This window comes from Eumetopias jubatus, unplaced genomic scaffold (genome assembly GCF_037043125.1).
Source record: "Eumetopias jubatus isolate StellerSeaLion01/CBP00866 unplaced genomic scaffold, mEumJub1_p1.0 scaffold_2, whole genome shotgun sequence".
Taxonomy (NCBI): domain Eukaryota; kingdom Metazoa; phylum Chordata; class Mammalia; order Carnivora; family Otariidae; genus Eumetopias; species Eumetopias jubatus.
Window position 1 is genome coordinate 7,486,856 of NW_028274808.1, and position 22,943 is coordinate 7,509,798.

General features: G+C 46.7%; 3 protein-coding genes across 3 annotated transcripts; 1 reads left to right on the plus strand and 2 right to left on the minus strand.

Moving 5' to 3' along the window:
* Positions 1-1,295: 1,295 nt before the first annotated feature.
* Positions 1,296-4,474, minus strand: LOC148164799 (sperm-associated antigen 11B-like). The gene is made up of 3 exons (XM_088021362.1): positions 4,417-4,474; positions 3,331-3,489; positions 1,296-1,429 (listed from the first exon to the last, which is right to left on the minus strand). Exons 1-3 carry the CDS (start codon positions 4,472-4,474, stop codon positions 1,296-1,298), a joined length of 351 nt encoding a protein of 116 aa, XP_087877488.1.
* A 9,136-nt stretch (positions 4,475-13,610) lies between these two features.
* Positions 13,611-15,519, minus strand: LOC114206075 (beta-defensin 15-like). Its single transcript, XM_028099694.1, has 2 exons — positions 15,471-15,519; positions 13,611-13,762 (listed from the first exon to the last, which is right to left on the minus strand). Exons 1-2 carry the CDS (start codon positions 15,517-15,519, stop codon positions 13,611-13,613), a joined length of 201 nt encoding a protein of 66 aa, XP_027955495.1.
* Positions 15,520-19,590: 4,071 nt separating this feature from the next.
* On the plus strand, positions 19,591-22,943 carry LOC114206108 (beta-defensin 105-like). The gene is made up of 3 exons (XM_028099730.2): positions 19,591-19,666; positions 20,011-20,052; positions 22,816-22,943. Exons 1-3 carry the CDS (start codon positions 19,615-19,617, stop codon positions 22,941-22,943), a joined length of 222 nt encoding a protein of 73 aa, XP_027955531.2. The 5' UTR covers positions 19,591-19,614.

The window sequence follows — 22,943 nt, forward strand, 5'->3', positions numbered from 1 at the left end:
CTCCCCCTGTTCTGTACCTCCCTGAACCATTAGCATCGCTCAGCGTGGTCCCTCTGCTGCCCCAAGAGCTGCCCCTGCACCATAGGTTGCAAGTTTTCCACTCTGATTTCTTGTCTCTGCGTCTCTCCTGGAATCCGTGTCAGTCCCGTTAAGTCCCCGCTGGGCGTCATGGATGCCTCAGGCTTTCCAGTGCAGCGTGTCCAGAGCCAGTCTGGTCCCTCCTGCTCGTCCTCGTCCCGTGTGTACTGCATCAGTTAACACAGTTCTTTTCTGCCCCACGCCCTTCCTTCCTCTCTGTCACCAGACCTGTGACCTCCACATCCTTGCGGCGCCCCCTCCAATCTTTTCCCTTCCTCACCATGATCTCCGCTTTGGTCGCCGAATGGCTGTCCCTGGACTTGCCCTGTTGCCGTCAGCTCTTAACTTGTGTTCCTGCCTCTGATCTCACCCATTTCCAATCCATCCCCAGTACTTTCGTTAGAAGGAACCTTCTAAAATTGAAAATATGACGATGTCACTCCCCTGGAGCGCCTGATAACCTCCTCTTGCTTAGCAGCCTGAGGTCTTGAGCATAATATTTGTTTTCTTTGACAACTTCACACCATTTTCCTACACGCTCCTCATTTGACACTTCGAGTTCATCCCTCTCTTTTGCAGTGACACTGAACTCACCACTTGTTCAGCACACCCATTCTTTCATGTCTCCTCCACGCCTTTCTGCAAACCGTACCCTTTGCCTACGGATCTCTGCCTCTCTCTCTCAGTGAACACACTCCTACTTATCCTCCGAAACCCTGCTCACATTTCCCCAGGAATCCTTTTTTACATCTCTTGTATTTATCCGCGCCACTGATTGCCTTGGATATATGCACATTCTAAAATATGTGGCATTTTATTGTTTTTATTTCTTTGGGTGTTTTTTCCTCCCACATGTTCATGTTTCCAATTAGTTACATTTCTCAGGGCCTAGGGAAAAAAATAGGTACTCAAAAAAATATTTTTCAAACGACAGAAGGAATTACTTGAATGCTTTCCTGGGAAAGTTTATTACATTAAAAGCTGTGTGATTTTTGAAGATTCTGTCCATCTCAGGCCAAGTCACTTTCTCCACAGTCAGGTAGAGCTGGTTTTCTTTTCTTTTGCTACTACAGAATGTCCAGACTGTCCAGATCAAATGATAGCACCCCAGCAACTCCATCCTTGGCTCTTCTCCAAAAACACCTGTGTCTGGGTCGGTGCTTTGACCCCTGGAGAGCAGGCAGGTGGACCAAGCTTTGGATTCTATGTCAACAACCTCAGTTCTGATGCAAACAGCAGACGTATTTTTTTTTAAAGCAGTAGCCTACTTGTGTTTCCATATAATTACAATATTCTTGACAATAGCCTTCACTTTTCTTGCAGTCGACAACTTTGAAATCCGGTTCGGGTTCTGTATAAAGAAAGATCCAACATTATTGTCTTAAGACCATCTCGAGAATCGGACGGGGGTTATTTTAGCCCAAAGGGATAGGGTGAAGGACAGCAATCAGGAGTTTGTAAATGAGCGTTCATTTTTCCCTGGGGCCATCCTGATGGCATAAAAACCAGATCCTTGATTCTGGCTTAAAAGTCACCTTTACTTTCCCTGAAAAAACCAGCTGCCAATTCCGAGGCAGCTGGGAAGAGAAACAGTAATAGATGTGTTACAATATAAATGTTCCACTTAAGCCAATTTAGGATGCTGTATGAGGGGACCCATCAGGGCTCTGGGAGGCCCACTGGGTGGGCCGCCAAATACGTACGTAAGTGGGATGGTCCTCCGAGGAAGGAGGATTGGAGCTGAGCCATCTCTGTAAGGGAGATGACAGGTAGCCGGGGGCAGATTTTAAAGAGTGAAAAAGATTTCTTTTTCCCCCTCATTCTGAGGGAGCCCCTGGACGGCTATTTGGCGCCTCAAAGATGTGCCAGTTTGCGTGAGCAATGTGAAATTGGTACCTCACTCTGCAATTCGAGTACAAAGATTATTAAACATGAATTCTTGTCTTAAATTCTATATTATGAAGACAGTTGATAGAAAAGGCAAGGAGCAAGTGTTAAAACAAAGAAAAAAATAGATGAACACAATGAAAGCAGAGACACAATATCAGAAAATGAGTGGTAAGTGCCTCTCCGGGGAAGCCTTCGGATAGACCCCAAACCAAGGCTGCTCTGGTCGTCATAAGCTCTGCCACTGACCTGAGATGTGACCTTCAGACAGATTAAATTGCGTTCAGTTAGCCAGCACATAGTACATCATGGGTTTGGGATGGAGGGTTCAACAATCCATTAGTTGCTTATAACACCCAGTGCTCATCACCACATGCGCCCTCATTAATGCCCGTCACCCAGCTACCGCAACCCCCATCCCCTAAATTTGTTGTCCTGAATCGGAGGAGTTATTTCAAATCTCCTCAACTCCCTCATGAATCAAATGGGAATAATAACCCTGTCTCAGAGATTTGCTATTAGAATAAATGACACATGCCTCGTATTGTTTATATTTGTTGTACAATCACGGTATTTTCTTTTTCTCTTCCCTTGGAAGGAGAACCCAGACTAGTGAGCCTTGGGAACCGAGGGCCACCTCCAAAGGGATCAAAGTGAAGAGAGGGCAACGGGAGGAATAATATGGCAGGATTTGAACTCCTGGCTTCCCTCTGCCAACGCCCTCGTGTGTATTCCCTGCTCTTGCCCACTGAGCGCCCAGCCTCCTGTTCCTTGTTTCGGGGTCGGGAATGGGTTTGGAATTAAGGAAACATCTTGGAATGACCGTCTCTTCTAGGTCCTTGTGGACTGGAAGCTGGCTCCCCGTGGGTGTTCAGGACCCACCAGAAAAGTGGCTGAGGGCATCTTGGTTTTGTTATCGCAGTGGCCCGTCCTCTGCACCTGCACCTGGGGCGTTCCCTGCATGGTAATTGCTCACCTGGCATTTAGCAAGTGTTCATCGAATTCCTGAAGGCCCAGGGAGTGGGACTCCAACCTGGCAGGAGGAGGGTGTCTTGCTCAATATCATCTCCTCTGGCTCTCCGGGGAGGCTGAAGTCAGGGGTTATAGAAGTGCCTCTTTGTCCATCACACTCCCAAGGCTCACAGGACCCTCAGTCATCTGTCAGACCCCATGACCTTTTTGACAGGTGGGGCAGCCTGAGCCGTCTACCTACTGTCTTCATAAACACAGCCCACCCTTAACTCAACCACTGTTTGGCCTTCCCCCACCTGCACAAACACCTTCCCATCTATTCATTCACGAAACATTTCCAGAGTGGACGGACTTGTCACAACTTTTTTTTTTTTTTTTTTTTTTTTTACTTACCCGGGTAAGGGGGAGTGCGTGGTAAGAGGTAGCGTTTTTCTTGGTGGTGTAGCAAGGGAGACCCGTTTTTGCCTTGTGCAGAAGACTCTTCCCTGGATTGTCTCGGTCCTCTCAGACCCTCAGTGCCTTGGCGGTTAACATTTCCGGCTCTGGATAGTCCTGTTTCACAATAAATACACAGCAAAGCATTTTCAGAATTCTCTCTCGAGCAGACCCATGAGGATTCTGTGCATCGCTCCAGGGGGCGAGTGAAAGCAGAGGGTCGAGAGGATACGGGGGTTGCTGCTCAGTGGGTATAAAATTTCAGTCCTGCAACATGGCTGCATTCCAGAGATGTGCTGTGAAACACAGTGCCTACACGCAACAGTGTGGTATTGTGAACTTTAAGGTTTGTTAAGAGGGTAGATCTTTTGCTAAGTGTTCTTATCGCACACACACAAAATACCACCACAAAGGGACACAAGGAAACTTTGGGCGGTGTTGCATGTGGCTATGCCCTGTAGCCATGGTACCATGGTTGTTTGCAAACATCCAAACTCATCACATGGTCATTTTTTTGGTGTAATGATTATACCCCCATAAAGCTGTAAGGAAAAAGAACGAGTGAAGAATGGGACAGAATGGGTTGGAAGGGGGCGAATGTTATTTGTGTTTGTGTGTGGTGGGGGGAGGAGGGCGAGGGAGACGGAGGGAGGTGAGTGATGACCAAGAAGGGTGGGCAGTGGAGCCTGAGTACTTCAATGGAAGCCAAGCTGAGCATCCCCTAGGGTGTCAGTATAGTTGTTGAGACTCCCTAACATTCAAGGTCCTTTGTGATGCAGGCTGTCCTCCTTTATAAGGAGTAGGTGAATATTAACAGGATAAGAACGTGTAGTCTAGGTTGGGACCTGTCTTCTGGGGAACCAGTGCCATCAGCGTATTCAAAGTGTCCCTTACAAACCCAGCCCAGAGTCTCCTGCCCCAAAACCCCGCCAGGAAATGCACTTGCGGGGCCTAGTACCTCCCTGCCCAGCCTGGACGCCCAGCCTGGACATGGCCATTGTGGAGAGACCCTGGCCTCAGTACCGGGCCACATTTCTGATTTACCTGGACACATCAGGGTCACCAGGAGAAGGCTGACGAACGGAGAGAGGGACGGCTTCATGTCGCAGAGGGGACTGCCAACCGAGACGGTGCTGGCGGGCAGACAGCAGGGCTCCCTTTATAGCCCTGAGCTGCGGGGAGGGGGCCTGCAGCAGGGGAAGAGAGGCATTCCAGAATAATCTCTGGGTCACAGACGACACACGCAGACACAGTATTCTCCCACCACTAGCTAGCGGAACAAACATTTAAGCCATTTTCCTCAGGAAGTACGTATCATGCCTGAATGCCCCGGGTGGGTTTGGTGAATAAGAAATGACAGGGCAAGGGAAGAGGAGCAGAAACAGGGAAGAGAGGGCGCAAAACAGGCATCATTAACCAAAAAAGCACCGTTCCCTCAAGTGCTTGTTGGACCGCTGCTAGGCGCTGACATGGCGACCTAAGGCGGGCCGCCAGAGCATTTCTGTACTGTCCTCCGGGCGCATATATTTTGGTGTAAAATATCATGCAGGAAGACATTGAACATGTCGGGGACGAGCCGACTCACACAACTGTCATTTCCTGAAGTCCCAGAGTCGCTCCAGATGTCATTTCGGTTCTTTCTCCCCGCTAACCTCTCCCCCTGTTTCGCAACCTCCTCTGCTTCTCTTTCATCTCCTTTTAATCCTCCCTTTTTGATTTTAATTAATCTGACTCCCTTCATGTTCCTCTCAGATGCCTGGCTATTGCTGCCCTTGGGTCCAAATCAATGATGCTTAAAAAACTACCTGTAATTGATGCAGAGTTTTCTCTTCTGGTAATAACTAAGCAAAAGGTTCTTCTCCTTCCTCCTCCTCCTTGTCTTTTTCTTCTTCTTCTTTTCAAAAATTATATTTATTTATTTGACACAGAGAAAGCGAGAGCAGAGAGAGAGAGAGAGAGCATAAGTAGGCAGAGCGGCAGGCAGAGGGAGAGGGAGAAGCAGGCTTCCCGCCGAGCAGGGAGCCCGATGCGGGGCTCCATCCCAGGACCCTGGGATCATGACCTGAGCCGAAGGCAGGCGCTTAACGACTGAGCCACCCAGGCGCCCTCCATCTTCTTCTTCTTCTTGCAGGGTTGAGTTTTATGTCACTGCATTATCTCAGGCACGCATACCCCAGGCAGTCTGTCCGGGATGCAACCAGAGAAATGTGGGCTTTGGTTCAAGAGTGTTATAACCGTCTAAAATTCAATATGGCCTCAGAGGTGTTGGGAAGGGTAGTGCTTGTCACATGTGTCTCATTTGCAGGCACAGTTTGGTCCAAAGAAAATGTCTAAGATCATTTGTGTAAATGAAAATATTCTACCTGGAGGGAGGTGGAAACGGATGAAGAGGGCAGCAGCGGCCCCAGCAGGGGCTTGGGCATCCAGGAAGCAACAGTGAAGTAGAGAAGGTTTGGAGCCACCAACAGGTGTGCCCAGGGCCCCAGGGTCATCACGCTGTAGCCTCTCCACCAGGTCTGGGAGCAAATTCAATATTGTGGAGCAAGGAGGTGCCAGCATAAGATCATTCTTGATTTCTAGGCATTAGGAAATCTTCAATTCAAAGAGGGAATTGGAGATGCTGGTAGAGATGGGAGGCAATGGGTCCTTGACAAGGGTTGCTAATCACTAAGGCCACCAGATGCTGAGAATTGGATGCTGGGAAAAAACAGATGGTCGAGGCGGGAGGGAGTTGCAGAGACCCTAACTCCAAATAAAGATGTTCTTATCCCCACCCCTGTAAGCCATGTTACTTTTATATTCTAGTCCAAAAGCTGTGCCTACAGTTGTGTTTATATTTATTTCTAGGAATCAGGATCAAGGTAGAAACCATCCTGAGGGTCTGGGATTCTAGCACACCATGCCTTGCTGCCTCAGATTTGAACCCAAAGTGTGGGGGTGATGCCTGGTCCTGCCTAACAGCCTGACCTACTGGGAAAGGCACTCACCTCTGCACCTTCATTCCCACACCTAAAAAAGGTCAGGGTGATGCCTCTTGTCTCACAAGCTTATTGTGAGGATCAAAAGAGATTATGCATGTGAGAGTACCTTGTAAAATACACAATGTGAGAATCGTGAAGGGGGACACCAACGTAGGACAAGACACAACTTAAAATCGACGTTAGGTTGTCCTAAAGCAAGTTCCGTATCCTGGCATCTGGGCTGTTGCCTCCTCGGGGGGCTGCTTCACAGGCTCCCCTCTCCCCTGTAACCGCTGTAGTGAAATCAAAGTCTCACACTTGCATTGGATTTTCAACACAGTATTTTGCGGGTGGAACAGCAAGTGTGCGATACCACCCACAAAAGAGGCCTCAGAGGCAGACGATCAAACTCGGTGTATGGATGGACCTTTTAGGACCCTGAGTCTATGAAACCAGTTCTGACAAAAGCACTTATGAAACAACCAGGATCATTCGAACACTGATCGACTATTTGATTATAATAAGGGATTTGTTTTGATTTTTTTCTAGGTATGGTCATAGCACTGTGGTTTTATATATATATATATGTCATATATATAATTCAGAGTCATTTTCTCGGAATTATATGTTCCATGTATTTTCAGAGGAGGTGATAATGGCATGTGGAGTACTTTTGGAAATAATCCAGGAGAGGGAGTTCATTCCTGACCACATGCTAAGGCTGGGTGAGAGTTACAGGAAGGTTCAGTTCACCGTCTTGGTAAAACTGTAGCAGCGTAAAAGCTCCTGGGTGGCTTTGTATGCATCTACCTGGAGGCAGGTGAGCTCAGGTGGTGGTTCCTGTTTATTTGAGCGGGGCTAGATCATTATGGCCCGAGGTGTTGGAAAATAGTGATATTCTCCTGAGGTTGTCATTCTTTGTCACCTATTAGCTGGGCTACTTTGATAGAGAGAAGCTTTTCCCCACAAATTATTTGGTGACCCCGAAAGAAAGTTTGGAAAGGAACGGCAGGTCAAAGGCTTTGTGACTTGGCTTCCTTCACCAAATCTCAGGAGATCTCCGTGACTCTTCACGGAGCCGCTCTGTGCTCCGTCTGCTGGACGTGACCATCTACGGACATCCATGTGGGTCGGCCCTGGGACATCGCATAGCATCTCTTCTGCTTTGGCCCCCGGAAGCCTGTGCTTTGAATTATAGTGTATGCCAAACGAATTGCACTTCATATTGATTTATTTCCCCATTTTAATGAACAAAAGGCATATATAACTGCAGAGCAAAACTTCTGATCAGAAAACGAATGCTATCAGGATCAACTGATACAATTCAGACCAAAAAAAAAAAAAAGATGTTCTCTTAGGCTTGTGGCCGATGAGACGTAGTTTTTGGCTTGGCTGTTAAGGTGTTGAAACTCTCACGGAACCCATATTGCTTTCCTCCCTTCTCCCCACCACAGAAGGCCATCCTGGGGCTCCTACATTGGCTCTGCGCTGAGTGAAGGTGCTCAGCGCAGTCTCAGTAATCGGACTAGTGGCTGCCGCTGGGGATGTTCTAGCTGTGAGGCCTCAGGGAGGGAAGGCTCCGAGGTCCAGCCATCAGCGGCTCTGGGGACCAGGCAGCCCTGGGCGTCAGTGTGTCACGGGATTCAGTGGGTTCGCTTTTTCAAACAGCACGGATAGACATTGGGGCATACTCCAATTTGGAATTCCTCTGCTTTACAATTCCTCCGGCAGTGGGCAGTCCCATAACCACATATCTTGTCTGTGTCAAATTCACTTCTCGCTAAATAACAGAATAAGTCAGTGTGATTAATTGTGTCCCAGGGATGGGGAGGCGGGACTTTAGCAGTGGTTTTTGGGGAGAGTGACTGAACGAACGCACTGGCAAAACAGGTCCACTGCGGCGGTTTTCCTAACCACCCCTTCCCTCTGCGTTCCTAGCTGATAGACCCCACCGTCCAATTCTCTTCCAGCATGACTAAGACAAAACAAAACAAAACCAAAATCAAAAAAAATTAGTTGGCGCTCATCACACCTCCTCTCAAAATCCCTACAAGAGTTTGCTAGTACTTTTTGGTTGAATCCAACTCAACCGCTTACCATGCGTTTCAAAGCTGCGGTGCTGAGCCCAGATCCCCTTCTACCTGGTGTGGGACCCCGGGCCTCAGCCTCCCCGGGGCGGGGGCAGCGTTGGTCTCCCTTCAGGGCCTGATGCTCTTGACTCTCGATGCTTTCCCTTGCCCTGCTTCCTCGCCTAGAACACATCTCTCCTTTGCTCATGAATGACCTCCCTGACCTCAGTGTCACGATACTGGGGAATGTCTCCCTGGAAGTGCCTGGAACTGCTGTCCATCCACCGTGTGCAATTTTTTTTTTTTTTTTTTTGGTTCTTGCATCACATCTTTCCCAAGTCGTAGTTACATATGTTTTTAGTAACTTCCCGATTGAATTCTAAGTTCCTCAAGTGGGAGACAGTGTTATGTTCCACTCACTATTATACGTTCGCCCAGGACCCGATGCCCCACGTGTGCTTGATAACCAACCACCTGTGGAGAGCATGGTGCGATAGGGTGGATGCAGATGAAGCAGAAGCGACATGAGCAGGGGAGGGCAGAACAGAACAGAGGAGAGGAGGTACCCCCCTGCTCACTTGGCCCCTGGCCTAGAGCGGTAAGTGGGGGATGTGAGTTTAGCTACTCACAGTCCAGGGAGGGATCTCTGCAGCTCCCAGGAGCTGTATAAAGCTACGGCCCCTCAGGCATGCAGCTGGTAACATCTCACAGCAGTGCTGGAAGCACGGTCCAGGCGAAGGAGAGGCGGACGGCGGATCCAAAGAGCCCCCCTGCAAGAACTGTGTTTGAGATGCTCCTACAGACAGGTGCCTCCTGCGCTTGGCAAGCACCAGATTCGGGGAAGGATCTCAAGAGAACTCTGGGGACGGGGCGTCCAGGCTGCACGGTGGCCCCTATGCCGAGCTCAGAGACTTTGGTGTCAGCTGCTATAGGTACAAAACCTGGAAGTCACCACTCCTACCTTTAAATAAGGACAACTCTGAACAGACTGAAGGTCAATGGTTTTTCTTAGCCCTCTCAGGGAATTGAGGTCACAGGGCAAACCACTGCTCCCAAATTTGGAGAGTCACAGCCGAGATGTGCTAAATGGAGAAGACGACTCTGGAACCGTAAACTGGTTAGGAACGCTTTGGTAATCTTGACACATTACCAGAGGCTGAGTGAGGACAAGCCTGAGCCAAACTACCGAAGACCACGGGCTAAGGGGCCCATTCCTTCCTGGGTTTTAACTCCAGGAAACTCACGAGGTTCCCATGGTGAAGAGCCAAGAAGGAACTCCCAATGGCTCTGGCAAGGAAAAGGGGAAGTGATTGTGTGAAATGTGTCCAGAGTTTTCCACAACAAGAACTTACGCTCCCAGGACAATGATTTTACTAGAGCTTTTTACCTGGGGGAAAGGCACATCGCATACAGCAGCCCATCCAGCTTCCTCACTCAGCTGAATGGGAGAACCTAGGGAACACTGGTGAAGGTCACATTGCAGGGACACCAGCCAGGGCAAGACGGGTTTCTGTCAGTATGGTGGAGGCATGATCATGGACATTTATTTTATACTCTGGGTTATGAGCCAACACTACTTACTTTTTTTTTTTTGCTCAAATTAATTCAGTTTTTGTGTTCCTCTGGCATACCCTTGCTATTGTTTGTTTGTTTGTTTGTTTGTTTGAAGTTCTTCCATATGTTCTGCCACAAGCAGTTCCTCTGGGTTTATCTTGTACATTTTCTGCTCCAGTCCTAGAATCGGCCACTTCTCCAAGGATCCCCGCCTCCTCTTATTGGTTAATGGAATTACAAACCAATATGTGAGTCCCAGGTGTGCTCATAGTTGCTGGAATGTCCTTGCTTCTAGGACCTCTCAGCCAACAGAACAAGGAAATACATGTTTATTTAATAACGCACATCCACACACACATCAATAAATATTTGTATATGTTACCATCTGTATCAAAGCCACGTCTCCACCTCTCATCCATCCCCACGTGGGTCATTCTACCTTTCCCTTGCTTATCTATAAACTCCCTCTCTAACCCTGGCTCCCATTTCTGCCAGTCGTGTACTTAATTCTTCAATTTCGTCTATATGTATATCGTAAGATCTGAATTGTTAAGTTTATGTTACTGAAGAAATACATCATCCACTAGAGTGTGGTGATTTGGTACAGTTTCTTTTGTCTGTAGACTGAGAGATAGCACTCACTGCCAAAGTCACCTAGGCCAGCGTCACCAACATCCCCACCTTCAGTGAAGTTGTTTTACACATGTATGACATGGTTAGATAGTTTTGTCGCATTCTGCATTCCATCCTGGGGTAGCCCTGACTTCCTAAAATAACTCTGTTAATTTGCACAGTGTACCGGTTCACTCTTTGTACTGCAAAGTTTTCAGGGTTTAACAAAGGCCTAGCATTATGCAGAATAGTTTGATGTTCCATCCTAACACATTCCCTGTTTCTACCCCTGGCCAACCCTTGGCAGCCACGGCAAAAATCACTTCTTTTTATGATCCCTAGTTTTTCCCTTTCCAGAATGCCTTATAACTGGAATCAGACAGTATCTAACCTTTTCAGACTGGTTTCTTTCACATGGGAATATGCATTTAAGATTCCTCTGTGTCTTTTTGCGACTTGATAGCTCATCTCCTTTTATTCCTCAATAATATTCCATTAGTTGGATGAAGCACAATGTGTTACCAACTCACCTATTAATGGACATCTTGGATGCTTCTAGTTTGGGGTGATTACGAACAAAGTTGCCATAAACATTTCAGGCAGGAGTTTGTTTGGACATAAGTTTTCAAATCAGTTGAGTCAAATCCTACAAGCCAGTGTTTGGCAAAAGAGCAACAGGAATCCAATGGAGAAAAGACAACCTTTTGGACAAACACTGCTGGAGCAATGAAACACTCACAGGCAAAGACAGAAATGGAAACAACAAAACTTTGAACATCTTACAGCTTTTAAAAAAATTAACTCAAGGTGGTTCATGGATGTAAGTGTAAATGTGAAACGATTAAGCTTTTAGAAAAGAATATAGGAGAAAAGCATCTAGGGCTACCCAAAAAGTTCTTAGACTTGACCCCAAACAAACCCCACAATTCATAGAAATAAGTTGGACTTCACAAAGCCTAAAAAAAAAAAAAATTGCTCTGCAAAAGATCTAGCAAGAGGTTAACAATACAAGCTGTAGATTGGGGGAAAAATATTTGTAAACCACGTTTCCAACCAATGACCCATATCAAGAATATATCAAGGACTCTCAAAACTCAACAGAAATAATCCAACAAGAAAAAGTCCAATGACAAAATAAGTATGAGACACACATTTCACTGAAGGAGATATGAAAATGGCAAAAATAGCACAGGACAAGGTGTGAGACACCATTAGATTTTAGGGAAATTCAAATTAAAATCACACACAAGCTATTGATACACACTTACCTGACTGGCAAAAATAAAAAAAAAAAAATAGTGACAATTCTTTGCAAGCAGACATCAGCGACAGTGTGGATAAGAAAGGCCATGCTTACATTCCTGGTGGGAGCTTAAAACGGTGCAGCCGCTCTGGAGAATAAGGCATTCTCTCATAAAAACTGAACTCGCAAACATAGGACCTGGCAATTGCACATCAGGACACTTATCTCAGAGTAATGAAAACTTGTGTTTGCTCAAAAACCTATAAACATTAATGTTGGGGCGCCTGGGTGGCTCAGTGGGTTAAGCGTCTGCCTTCGGCTCAGGTCACGATCCCAGGGTCCTGGGATCGAACCCCGTGTCGGGCTCCCTGCTCAGCGGGAACCTGCTGCTCCCTCCCTCCCTCCTCGTGCTCTCTCATGCTACCTCTCTCTCAAATAAATAAATAAAATCTGTTAAAAAAGACAAAACCTCCAAAAAACATAAGGGTTGACAGCAACTTTACTTGTAATAGCACCAAACTGGGAAGGACCCAGCTGTCCTCCAGCAGGTGAATGGTTAAACTGTGGTACATCCATACGGTGGACTACCACGCAACAAAAAAGAGGCATGAAACAAACTTGAAGAATCTCCAGAGAACTATCGTGAGTAAAAAGCCAATTCCTAGAAGTTACGTCAGTATGATTCCATTTATTTGACATTCCTGAAGGGACAAGTTGTCGAAGTGGAGAAGAGATTAATTGCAGCAGGAGTTAAGGTGGAGGTGGAGGTGGAGGTGGAGGTGGAGGCAGGAAGCAGGGTGTGGCTCTGAATGTACAACCTGGTGGGGGGCTCTGTGGTGATGGACTTGTTTTGCATCCTGCCAATATTTGGTGGTCATATTGCACTCTGGTTGTGCTATTGGGAAAACCGGATGAAAAGGTAGAGATGTATCTGTATCATCTTTTACAACTGTATATGACTCTATAATTATCTCAAAACAGAAAAATGTCATTAAAAAAGATTGTTGATTCCAACAGGATTAAATACACTGACCTTGAGGAATCAAGAGGGAAATAAGGCAAGATTTCTGATCCAGCAGGGAACAAAGGCTGGATCTTAGGCCTGTGGAACATGACCAGGAATCCTTACTTGAAGCAAGTAATATGAAAGCTTAGTGCCAGGGAGTAATTTGGCAAATCATAGAAAGTCAGTCTGGGACCAGGACCCAGGTTACTGGAGCTCTTGTCAACTCTAGATACTTACAGTCCCTCTGCCCATCAGCAAATTTGATTCCCAGACTTAATGGATGGGGACAAATCCATAAGGAGTATTTAACTGTCTCCAATTAAAGCCATGGAGTCAAGATGATTAATTTAGATGTGTGTCTGACACACGGGAGTCCTTAAGAAGTAAATTTACCTGCTATCTATTTGTCATTCATGTAACTATCTGTATAGATATATGTTCAATTCTCTACCCATCCATTTATCTATCCTCTATCTCAACAGGTGGTTGGGGCTGACACCTGAGGGCAAGCTAGAGGTTTGTTGACTTGTAGTCTTTACCAGTCCCCTTTAAAAAGGAATATCAGATGGTTTTGGGAAAATCCCCTTACCAAAAAACTACAGGAAAAGAAACCAGTAGGCAGGGACCATCAAAGTTAGCTATTTACATTTCCTTATTCTAAGTGAAGCACTTGACAAATTGATAAAAGACATTCATTTATTTTTATTGAGGTGTCTTTTCACTGAAGAGGCCAGCATCAAGAGAAGACAAAACTAGGTCATTTATGTCGCTCGGGAAAGCCAGAGTCTTCAGATTTAGTCATCTTTACTCTCCCAACATGGCTGGAGTGTCAGGCAGCATTTCAGAGACTTCTGGCAGAGAGCAACAAGTTCTTCATTTTTCCGACAAGAATTCACGCATCTCCCGTTAAGCTTGAAGCATTTCTCATCAAAAAATGCATTCCTGGCTATACAAGGGAAGGAGCCACCTGGATTAATTCTCTTCTCATAACTAATATGTCCAGTTACCAGGTACGGTCATGTAACTGGTTAGTAAAGATTGCTTCACGAGCTGCCATAGTGTCTCACCTTAACAGTAGATGAGGTAGTAGGGAACTATTTTCTCTTTGATTTTTTTCTATCTTTTTGTCATACGTGGATTAAGGACCAGGCCGAAGAGATTTATCTTCTGGCATTTGGGGTAAGGCTGTGTGGGGGCTTTGAGAAGCAGAAGCTATTGTTCTTTTATCAGAATCTATTGAGGTAATGATCACCTTGTTCCTGAAAACCCCTCCAGGGTGGGTAACTCCCCAGCTCACTGCCAAAGTGCTCCTCGGTGAGAGCAGGGCAGGTCTGAGGCTGGGGAGATGGTCCAAGACTGGAGTAAACAAGGATAAATATATAGAAAGGGAAGCATTTACTATTGTGTGTGGAAGGAAAAACATTGTTTAGAAAGGCTCAATCAAATTTCTTTAACACATTTCACCAAATGTGCTGGAGAGCAGGTAAGGGCGGGGTGCTGGGGGTGGCTCTCCAAGACCCCTCCTGTCTGCTCTGCACAGGATACCCGCTCTGGCCTTAGTACTTTATCAGTAGCAATCCTAGGAGCAGCCCCCTTCCAGTTGAGGACAGACACACATCTTGTCAGATATTAGAGTTTTACCTAATCCCGGGTTACGGAGGACAGCGTCCGATGTACACAAATTGAAATTGAGGTCAACATATAAAGGAGGCTAATTCACTCATACGTAAAACTAAAACCAGGTGGATTGGTACCAGCGTGTGCCTAGTCGTTTCTAGCATCAGCATTTAAGTTCATAAGTACACATACTCCAATGTTTCAAAGCTCAGTGAACTGCGGCTCCCACTGCGGGGGACTCTCACTGCCCTCTTAGTGTTGTAAGGTCAATTGTCAATTGGACAATTGGTATGGGACCTCACTCTTGACAAGAGCTCTTGTATTGCATCCAATTGACAGTGATGGTCCAGAAACAGAAAGCCTCTGCAAAGGGAGAGAGCATCTGTGTGTACAAGGCTTTGAATGGGTCATCACACGCACCCATCTAGAGGTTAATGGAACTCTGTGTGTGTGTGCGTATGGCACGTAAATAGGTCAGCTCCACTTGCTTTTATTAGATAATTGTATATTACATGTTGGCATATCGTGTCGACTACTTATATAATAAGTCTGACTGGTCTGAAAAGGGAGCCTTGCTCAGTTTCCAATTTGCACGTTGGATTTCTGGGTATCGTTTGACCTGGCACGAACACAGTGTCTGACCTCCATTCCTTTCCTTGTCCAGCACTCCTTTCTCTGGCTCTTTTCCTTACCTGTCCCATCTCTATCACAATTATTTCTTAAAAGATCCACTGATGCCTACGCTTGTTTTTCTATTTTTTCCCCCAATTTTTGTTGTTGTCAGTGAGCATAGAGCTGGGGACCAAAGGGCATCTTTCCTGGCATATCTTTCTTTCTTCAACCCTGTGATACCCCACCCGAGACAATAATGAAAAATGAAAGGGATTTGCGGAAGAGGTATTCAACAAAAGTCACCTCCTATAGCAGATGTTCCCCTGCAGGGTCACCGGCCTGAGCACACCCAGGTGCTCACTTGAAGCAGACCTGTCTCTGGGCCACCACCTCTATAACCTTCCCTGCAAAGATGTTGGTTTTACCTGGGGCCAGGAGGAAGAGAACAACAAAGAGAAAGAGGAACGTCCTCATGCCTCGCAGGGTCTTGAAAGATCAGCACAGTGTCCATGATAAAAGAGCAGCAAACACCCACATTTATACATTTCTCTAAACCAAAGAACATCTTGATCAACGAGGCATGTCAGACATGAGAGCCTGTCCATGCTCCGCTGAGTAGAGCCCACACGTCGCAGTGGGTGGTAGGCTGCAGCTCACTGTTTTTCTGATGCTGGGAAGTTCACGACAAGGACAGTGGGGAAGAAGGGAAGACAAAGTAGAGGGTGCCTTGATGACCGGGGGTAGATAGACACACCGGCAGGAATGAAAGGTCTGGCATCTGGCGGTTTGGATTTCGAACCTTGACTATACTCCTTAATAGCTTTGGTTCCCTCAGATGTAAAAGGAGAGTAATTATATAATATCAGAATGGAGTCAGTGGGGTCTGAATTCCAGCTCCAATATTTGTGAACCGTGTACACTTGGCAAGTTGCTCCACTGAAGCTTATGTTTTATTATTGATTCTTTTAAATGTGCTACATAGGGCTGCCTGGGTGGCTGAGTCAGTCCAGTGTCTGGCTCCTGACCTGACTTTCAGCTCAGGTCATGATCCCAGGGTCCTGGGATTGAGCCCCGCATCGGGCTCCGTGCTCAGCAGAGAGTCTGCTTGGGATTCTCTTTCTCTCTTCTCCCTCTGCCCTCTGCCCCCCATCAGTCTCTCTCTCAGGTTAAGTATATAAATCTTAAAAAAAAAGTGCTACATACAGTATCTTATTTAATCCTTAAACAGCTCCCCCGATAGTTGTGAGCTCATGGGATATTTGATTAAGACTATACACACACACACACACACACACACACACACACACATATTATACATATGTACTTATGTATATATATACAAAATATCCATATACTCTGAATGTCATAGTCTCCCACTAATTTGATTACCTCTTTTTCCTAATCTGGAGTAAATCAACTAAGTGGTTGGAGAGAAAGACCTGAATCATCCACTTTAACACTTCCCTCTTGTGGAATACCTCTCTTTAATGCCACCTTAGGGAGATGAGCCTCCCTCATCAACAGCCCCCTATTATTACTGCTACTAAAAGTTGAAATACCTTAGAAGTGTTTGTTAACATAATCATAGACCCCCGAAAAGCAATAGACGCTTGCTGTGTTATTGAAAACACCGTTTTTGTATGTGATCTGGACAAGACCATCCATTTACTTCCTTGTGCCATACTGATATCAATAAATGATTGAATACATGAATAACTCTGAGAAAAGGGACACATTTTTAACTTTTCTCTATTCCGTTCCAATCCTCAATCAAAATGATTTAAATCCATAAGAAAAAACCGACTTCCAAACATTTTCGGTGACACACAGTCTCATTGGTCTTATTTATTATCCCGGTATTTCATATGTCTCTGCTTCTTAAGGCCGGTCTGATTCATCAGGAAGCGAAGGTTGCAAACTTAAGGGAATCATAGTTGGACCCTTTGACACAAACAAACATTACTAAGGTTGTGGGAACCCCGTTTGGCGGTAGGATTTCACGTGGCTTCCCCTCTAAACTCAGATTGTGTCTCAGTCCCTTTGAGTTGCTGTCACAAAGCACCACAGATGCAGTGGCTCATAAACAACAAATATTCATTTCTCATAGTTCTGGAGGCTGGAGATACAAGACGGAGAGCCCGTGTGGCCAGGTGCAGGTGAGGACCCTCTTCTGGGTTGCAGATGGCTGCCTTCTCGCTGAGTCCCCCTTGGAGGCTAAGGACAGGGAGTTCTCTGGGGTTCCTTTCATAAGGCAACAATCCCATCCATGAGGGCCCTTCACCGAATCACATTCCAAAGGCTCACCTCCAACTACCATCCCTGTGGGGATTAGGTTTCCACAGGAATGTTGCCGGGACACAGATATTCAGACATGGCCCATGTAATCTTGCCTGAGCGCTCCAAAGAGCCAACTAAGTCTAAGGGCCATGTGGGGCACTGCAACGGCTAAGAGCCGGCTTGTTCCCACCTCACTGTAGAGAGGACAGACGCCTCCGAGTGGGTGAATTCTAAGGGCTGGAGTGTGGTGAGTTCCAGGGTCTGGGGGCTGCTCAAGGAAGAGAGGTGTCATCAGGTGGCACCTGGGCAGGGTTGCCTGGGGGGCAGGCCCTCCCAGAGATGGGAGCATGAGGCGTCCACCCTAAAGGGGAAGGGAACTCCCAGGGGAGAGGGGCACCAGAGAGGGGCTCACGTGTCTAGACGATACCTCTCGGCAGCAAGGTGGGGAGTCTTGGGATCACAGCCCTCAGGAAGGCGGCAGCAATTTGGAGTCTTAACAGCTATGGGCTTTGTCTTATCTATGTTAACAGATGTTGGGGGGCATTTTGTGTGGCATGCAAAGCAGGCAAGCTCTAAGTGGCTAAGCAAATGCTTATTTGCACCATACTCAAAGCCCTCAGGTGTGGAAGAATTTGAGTCTGGAGCAGGGGGCTTAGAGCTATAGAAGTGAGCACCATAGGGACCACTACACAGGGGCCTCTTTGGCCCGTTCATGTAGCAGGGAGGTCTTGTGATCCCCATGACAAGGCCCAACCCTTTAATTTGAGAGTTGCAAGAGTCATTTTATTTTTCTAAGGCTAGAAGTTCACTCCAGGTCAGGACCAGCTACTAATGTGCTGACCTGAGTGCAGGATAAAAATGCAAGGTCCGTATTCAAGAACCAGGAAAAAGGTGCCATTAAAGGCACCAAGTTCCTCTGTCATAGAAATTTTTCTTTGCTATTTAATGTCACAATTCCTCAGGCACAAGGATACTTGCAGGACACTTGCAGAACCTTCCAGGTGCCCGGGGACCCCCACATTGCCACTGCACATCTGTGTGTGGTTCAGCGTCGGCTGGGTGGCCCCCTCCTGCCAGTTGTCACGGGACCAACATGCCTCGCTGCAGAGAGAGTCAAGCCAGGTGTGTTTCTTCCGTGAGCTTGCCACTCCCACCCGTGGGGGCCGGGCAGCTCTTAGGTCAACACCTGTGCTGGGAGGGAATCGGCATTGAATTGGGGGCTCAGGAGAGGTCTGCTCCTGCCGAGTTGCCCGCCTACACCATGGCACTGTTATCCCTGAGACACCCCCATCCCATTGCTAGGTACATCTGCACTCAGGCCAAGGGTGGGGTCTGATAGCCACTTGATACTCATTTCAGTGAGTCCTTTTAAAATATCCTATGAAGTAGTACCTTTATTATATCCCCATTTTAAGATTCCAGAAACAGGTTCAACCAAGTAAGCAACCTGCCCGAGGTCACATACTTGCTAAACCGACCTGACTTTAGTCTGCCTGGTTCAGTGCTCCTATTTTGCCTTCCCAACGTGAAGAACAGAGCCTTGCATAAGCATAGGCAATAGGATGGGACTTATTTGGGGGTGCAGTGACACCTGTTAATTTTGATACCCATGTTCTTGAAAAATGAGAAGGACGCGGTAATTACGGCTTCGGGCTGCTAGGTGACATTGTTACGGGCTTGGGGATTCAGAGGTCACTTGGCGAAACGATGCCCCTCCCTGCTTTGCTCCTGGGGACATTGAGAGGTGGTACAAATGAGAGCCCGGAAGGAATAGTGCCTGCTTCCTGGGCTCTTCTTAGAGGGCACCAGAACTCCTTCCAAGCCTTCCCTGTGTTCCAAGCACGTCCCCATCATCATCACTAGAGCTTGACACCAGGCCTGAGAGGCTGGCAGAAGAACTGTGTTGTCTCTCAGCAACTGTGGTTGCTCCTTATTCAACGGAAGAGAAGAGTAAATTCTGAGAGAGAAATGGGGTAGGAGGCTCCTACTTGCTGGGTTGGGAGGATTGGCGTGGCTCCTGGTTTTCCAGCTCCTGGCCTCATGTTCCCTGCACTACCCTGGCCAGAGCTCCCAGGACACAAGGCTCTATGGAGGCCAAGGGTTATTGTCCATCATCTCAGTCCTTGATCCTGGGAAATGGAGCATATAAATGTGCTTTCTTTATTGATTCACTTCACTGACCAAAAGCGTTCCCCATTACTTTCAAATATAAGTGAGCCTCTTGCCCTCCCAGAGAGGTCCCAAACCTCTGCTCCGAAGAGGCTTCCCTCAGAGACGACCCGAAGCAGAAAGATGTCTTATTTTGTCTTTGCCTTTTTCTTTATTTTGGCTCAATTTCTATCAGGTAATTGCAAAGGGATGGGATTGCGAAGGGGGCAGAACATAAAGCCTGATGGCTTTTCTGTGGACCATCGTGAAACTAAGAGTAACAGTCGGCTCCCCACTGAGCTTCCGACGGGATTTTCTTGAATCTTCAGTGGTATTTCCTAAGCACACTACTACCCTGCCCACCCTTTTAAGACCTCTTACTGGTTACTGGGAGTGCTGGCCTTCATAAATAGAATAAAGATGCAGCCTCTGTGATCTGCTATCCTTCGATAGCAGATATGTGGAGCTGGGAATACTGTTTTATACATCATTATTTCCTACACTGATTTTAATATTCGAAATGTGTCGTTTTGAATCTAGGATGCCAGGCAGGACTCGAGTATTCTGAGCCACTTCCAGGAGGTAAGTTGAATCCCTTGTGTATAATTTCTGCTTTTAGGACCTCTGGCCTGTCAGCTCCCTCTGACTTCCAGAGACAAGGAGTGACAGAAAATGATAGTGAGAATAGAGTTGCCTGAAATCCCAGATTTCTGCCTCTGTCTTCACTTCCTCTTGTAGCCAGCATCATACCTGGGTTTGCCATCTCACAGAGAATCTCTGTGTTACGGCAATGGAATTTTGGCCATAAAGATTTGGACCTGGTGGCTAGTCTCATTAGCTCATGGTGTTAACTAAAGCAAGATTAGAGGATTACTCCTGTACCAGCCAATGAGCCTTGACTGCTCTGAGAACATGCTCATCTGTCTCTTACAGGATCTGGTCCCAAAACCTGTAAAATGTGTCCCAATCTCTGCTACTAGTCTAAGAAGGATCAAACACAGTGAAATCTCATCACCATTATATAAGAGCTGTGCACAGTGAAGAGCCCCCAATCTCTATTTGTGCACTCATCCTCTACAGGAAGAAGGCATATTATGAACAGAGCCAAAAGAAACACCCCCGGGTAATTGCAAACAGAATTTAAAAGTGTTTAGACAGAATTTTGGAGTGAGAAAAAAAAAATTCAGGCAGTCTATTAACCTTATGTGGATTATGTCATTTAATCTGCAAACATTCCTATGACGTGGGTACTACTGTAACTGCCACCTTATAGAAGATGAGGAAGTTGAGACATAGATGCGCTGTTCAATCATTTTGTCCAGGTGATACAGTGATAAGTAGTAAGCTAGGCTTTCAACTCAGGACTCCAGAGTCACAAAGTCTTAAATCTGTAATTCTCAATCAGGTAGAACAATGCCCAGAAATACCCTTAAGCAGATGTAGCATACAAAATCCTCAATAAAACTGCAGCACTGTACAGTCAGACCACCCATGGCCTGAAAAGAGCAGATCCCGTCACAAATAATCACTCTGCCCATTGCAGGGAAGCCCTCCATATAAATGCATCCAGAGAAGGTCACCAAGGGTGATGGGTAGGGGAATGCGTGTTCTAATTCAGCAGCAAAGGGGCATCTAGAGATGATCCCTGACATGCCAAAGAGTAGGTCAGATTAGAAATACAACATAATTCTATATCCTTTCTGGTTCCAAGGCTGCAAATGCTGATTCTTCCCTGCCTCAGTAATGCAAGGCTCAGGAAGTAAGACAGGCTGGGGCATCAAGTCTGGGTGAAAACAGGAAGAACTCACATAAGCTGGGAAAACAAGGTGGATGCTGATGCAGAAGTTTCCAGGCAAGAAAGAAGGTTGGAACTCAGAAGGAGAAAATAATAAAATCAGGAGCTAGAAGGGAATGAGGAGTTGAGAAGCTTGAGGCATAGCAACTGAGCGGAGATGCCTCGGAGGCACCGAATTATGCTGTAGGGTTAGACCATCATGGCGTGGAAGCAAGACACTGGTTCTTTACTTATAAACGTTACCAGGGAGCTTTGGTGTAATCAAAGCAGAAAGGCACGTTCAGTAGAACGTTAGCTTGTGCCCGTCCTCACCTCTCATCAAAGTAGGTTGGAATAAAAGTCATCATCAGGGACTTTGTTTCAGAGCCAGTCAGAATTCTTAACACAACGTGTGATGAGTGCACTAATATCAAGCAGAAGAGTCAGGTGATTCTGACCTGGGCTTACCAGAGCAAAGACTGACTCTAATGGTGGACTTCACAGAAGCAACTGGACAGCCACGGCCATCCCCATGCCCACAGCAAGCTTCGGCACAATGCAAGCAGCAGTTAGCATGAACAGAAAGAGTCTCTGGGTGAGTGTTCACAAGTTAGGTGGGCAACTTCAGGAGATCCAGCAGCAAGGGGATGGAATGCAGCCCAGGAATGGACCAACTCTGGGCCTGTTACTGAGCAATGATGTGAGAGGGAGGAGCAGGTGGTGAGACAGGGGACTGGCAAATGGGCTGTCAAGGAGCCCAGTGGAAGGTTGTAGTAGAGAGCGAAACCTGTGAGCTTCCATGTAGTTCTGAGGTTCCTGAGAAGAGGGTGGTTAATAGGAAAGAGAATAAGGGGTTACAACAGAAATGTCGCCCTTGGAGAACCAGACCAGCGGATAACAGATTCTTGGCTGGCAAAGGCCCTACCCACCTGGTCCATGAAAGCTACCCTGAAAAATTTTTTGCAGTCATATTAAAAAGCTTCTGCTTAAAGTAACAACAACAAAGATAATTAATGGAGGACATAGTGTTTGGCAAAATATTCTCACATAGGTTACTCCATTTGACCACTAGAGAAATTTACAGTGTAGACGAGTATTTCTAGAATGTGCATATGACAAATGAGACAGCTGAGATCAGGCAGTTTACTGAGGCCACACCACCATTACCAAGCCCAAACCAGAACTGAGCCTAACCTTACCTCTACCTCCAAGGACCTTTTCAAACCACAAGGTAGCCCTCCCGCCTTCATCCTGTAACCTTTACAGAAGTATCAGGTATGTATTTTTATGGTTCTACCGTATACATGACACTTCATCCCACTGCGCTTGCCTACTTTTGACCCACGCAAGGCACGGAGAGCAGGGATGGTGCCCACCTCTTGCTTCAACACTAACTCTTCCCCAACTCCACCCTGAAGAAAGTAGAGCTCTTTGAAAAATCAGGGCTGGTTCTTTAAAAACACTCTTTATGATCATAGAAACGCTCCCCCTTTTTTTTGGTGGCTTTTGACCTTCTCCCCGTTGCCAGGGATTCCCTGGAAAGATGTATCAGCTGCTCTTTGTCGGCCTAGGTGAGTTTGCTGCTTGTGAGCCGTGCAGGCTCGGCCGGGGCAAATGCAGGAGGATGTGCACCGAGGATGAGAAGGTTGTTGGAAATTGCAAGATGAACTTTTTCTGTTGCCGACGGAAGATCAGGTGA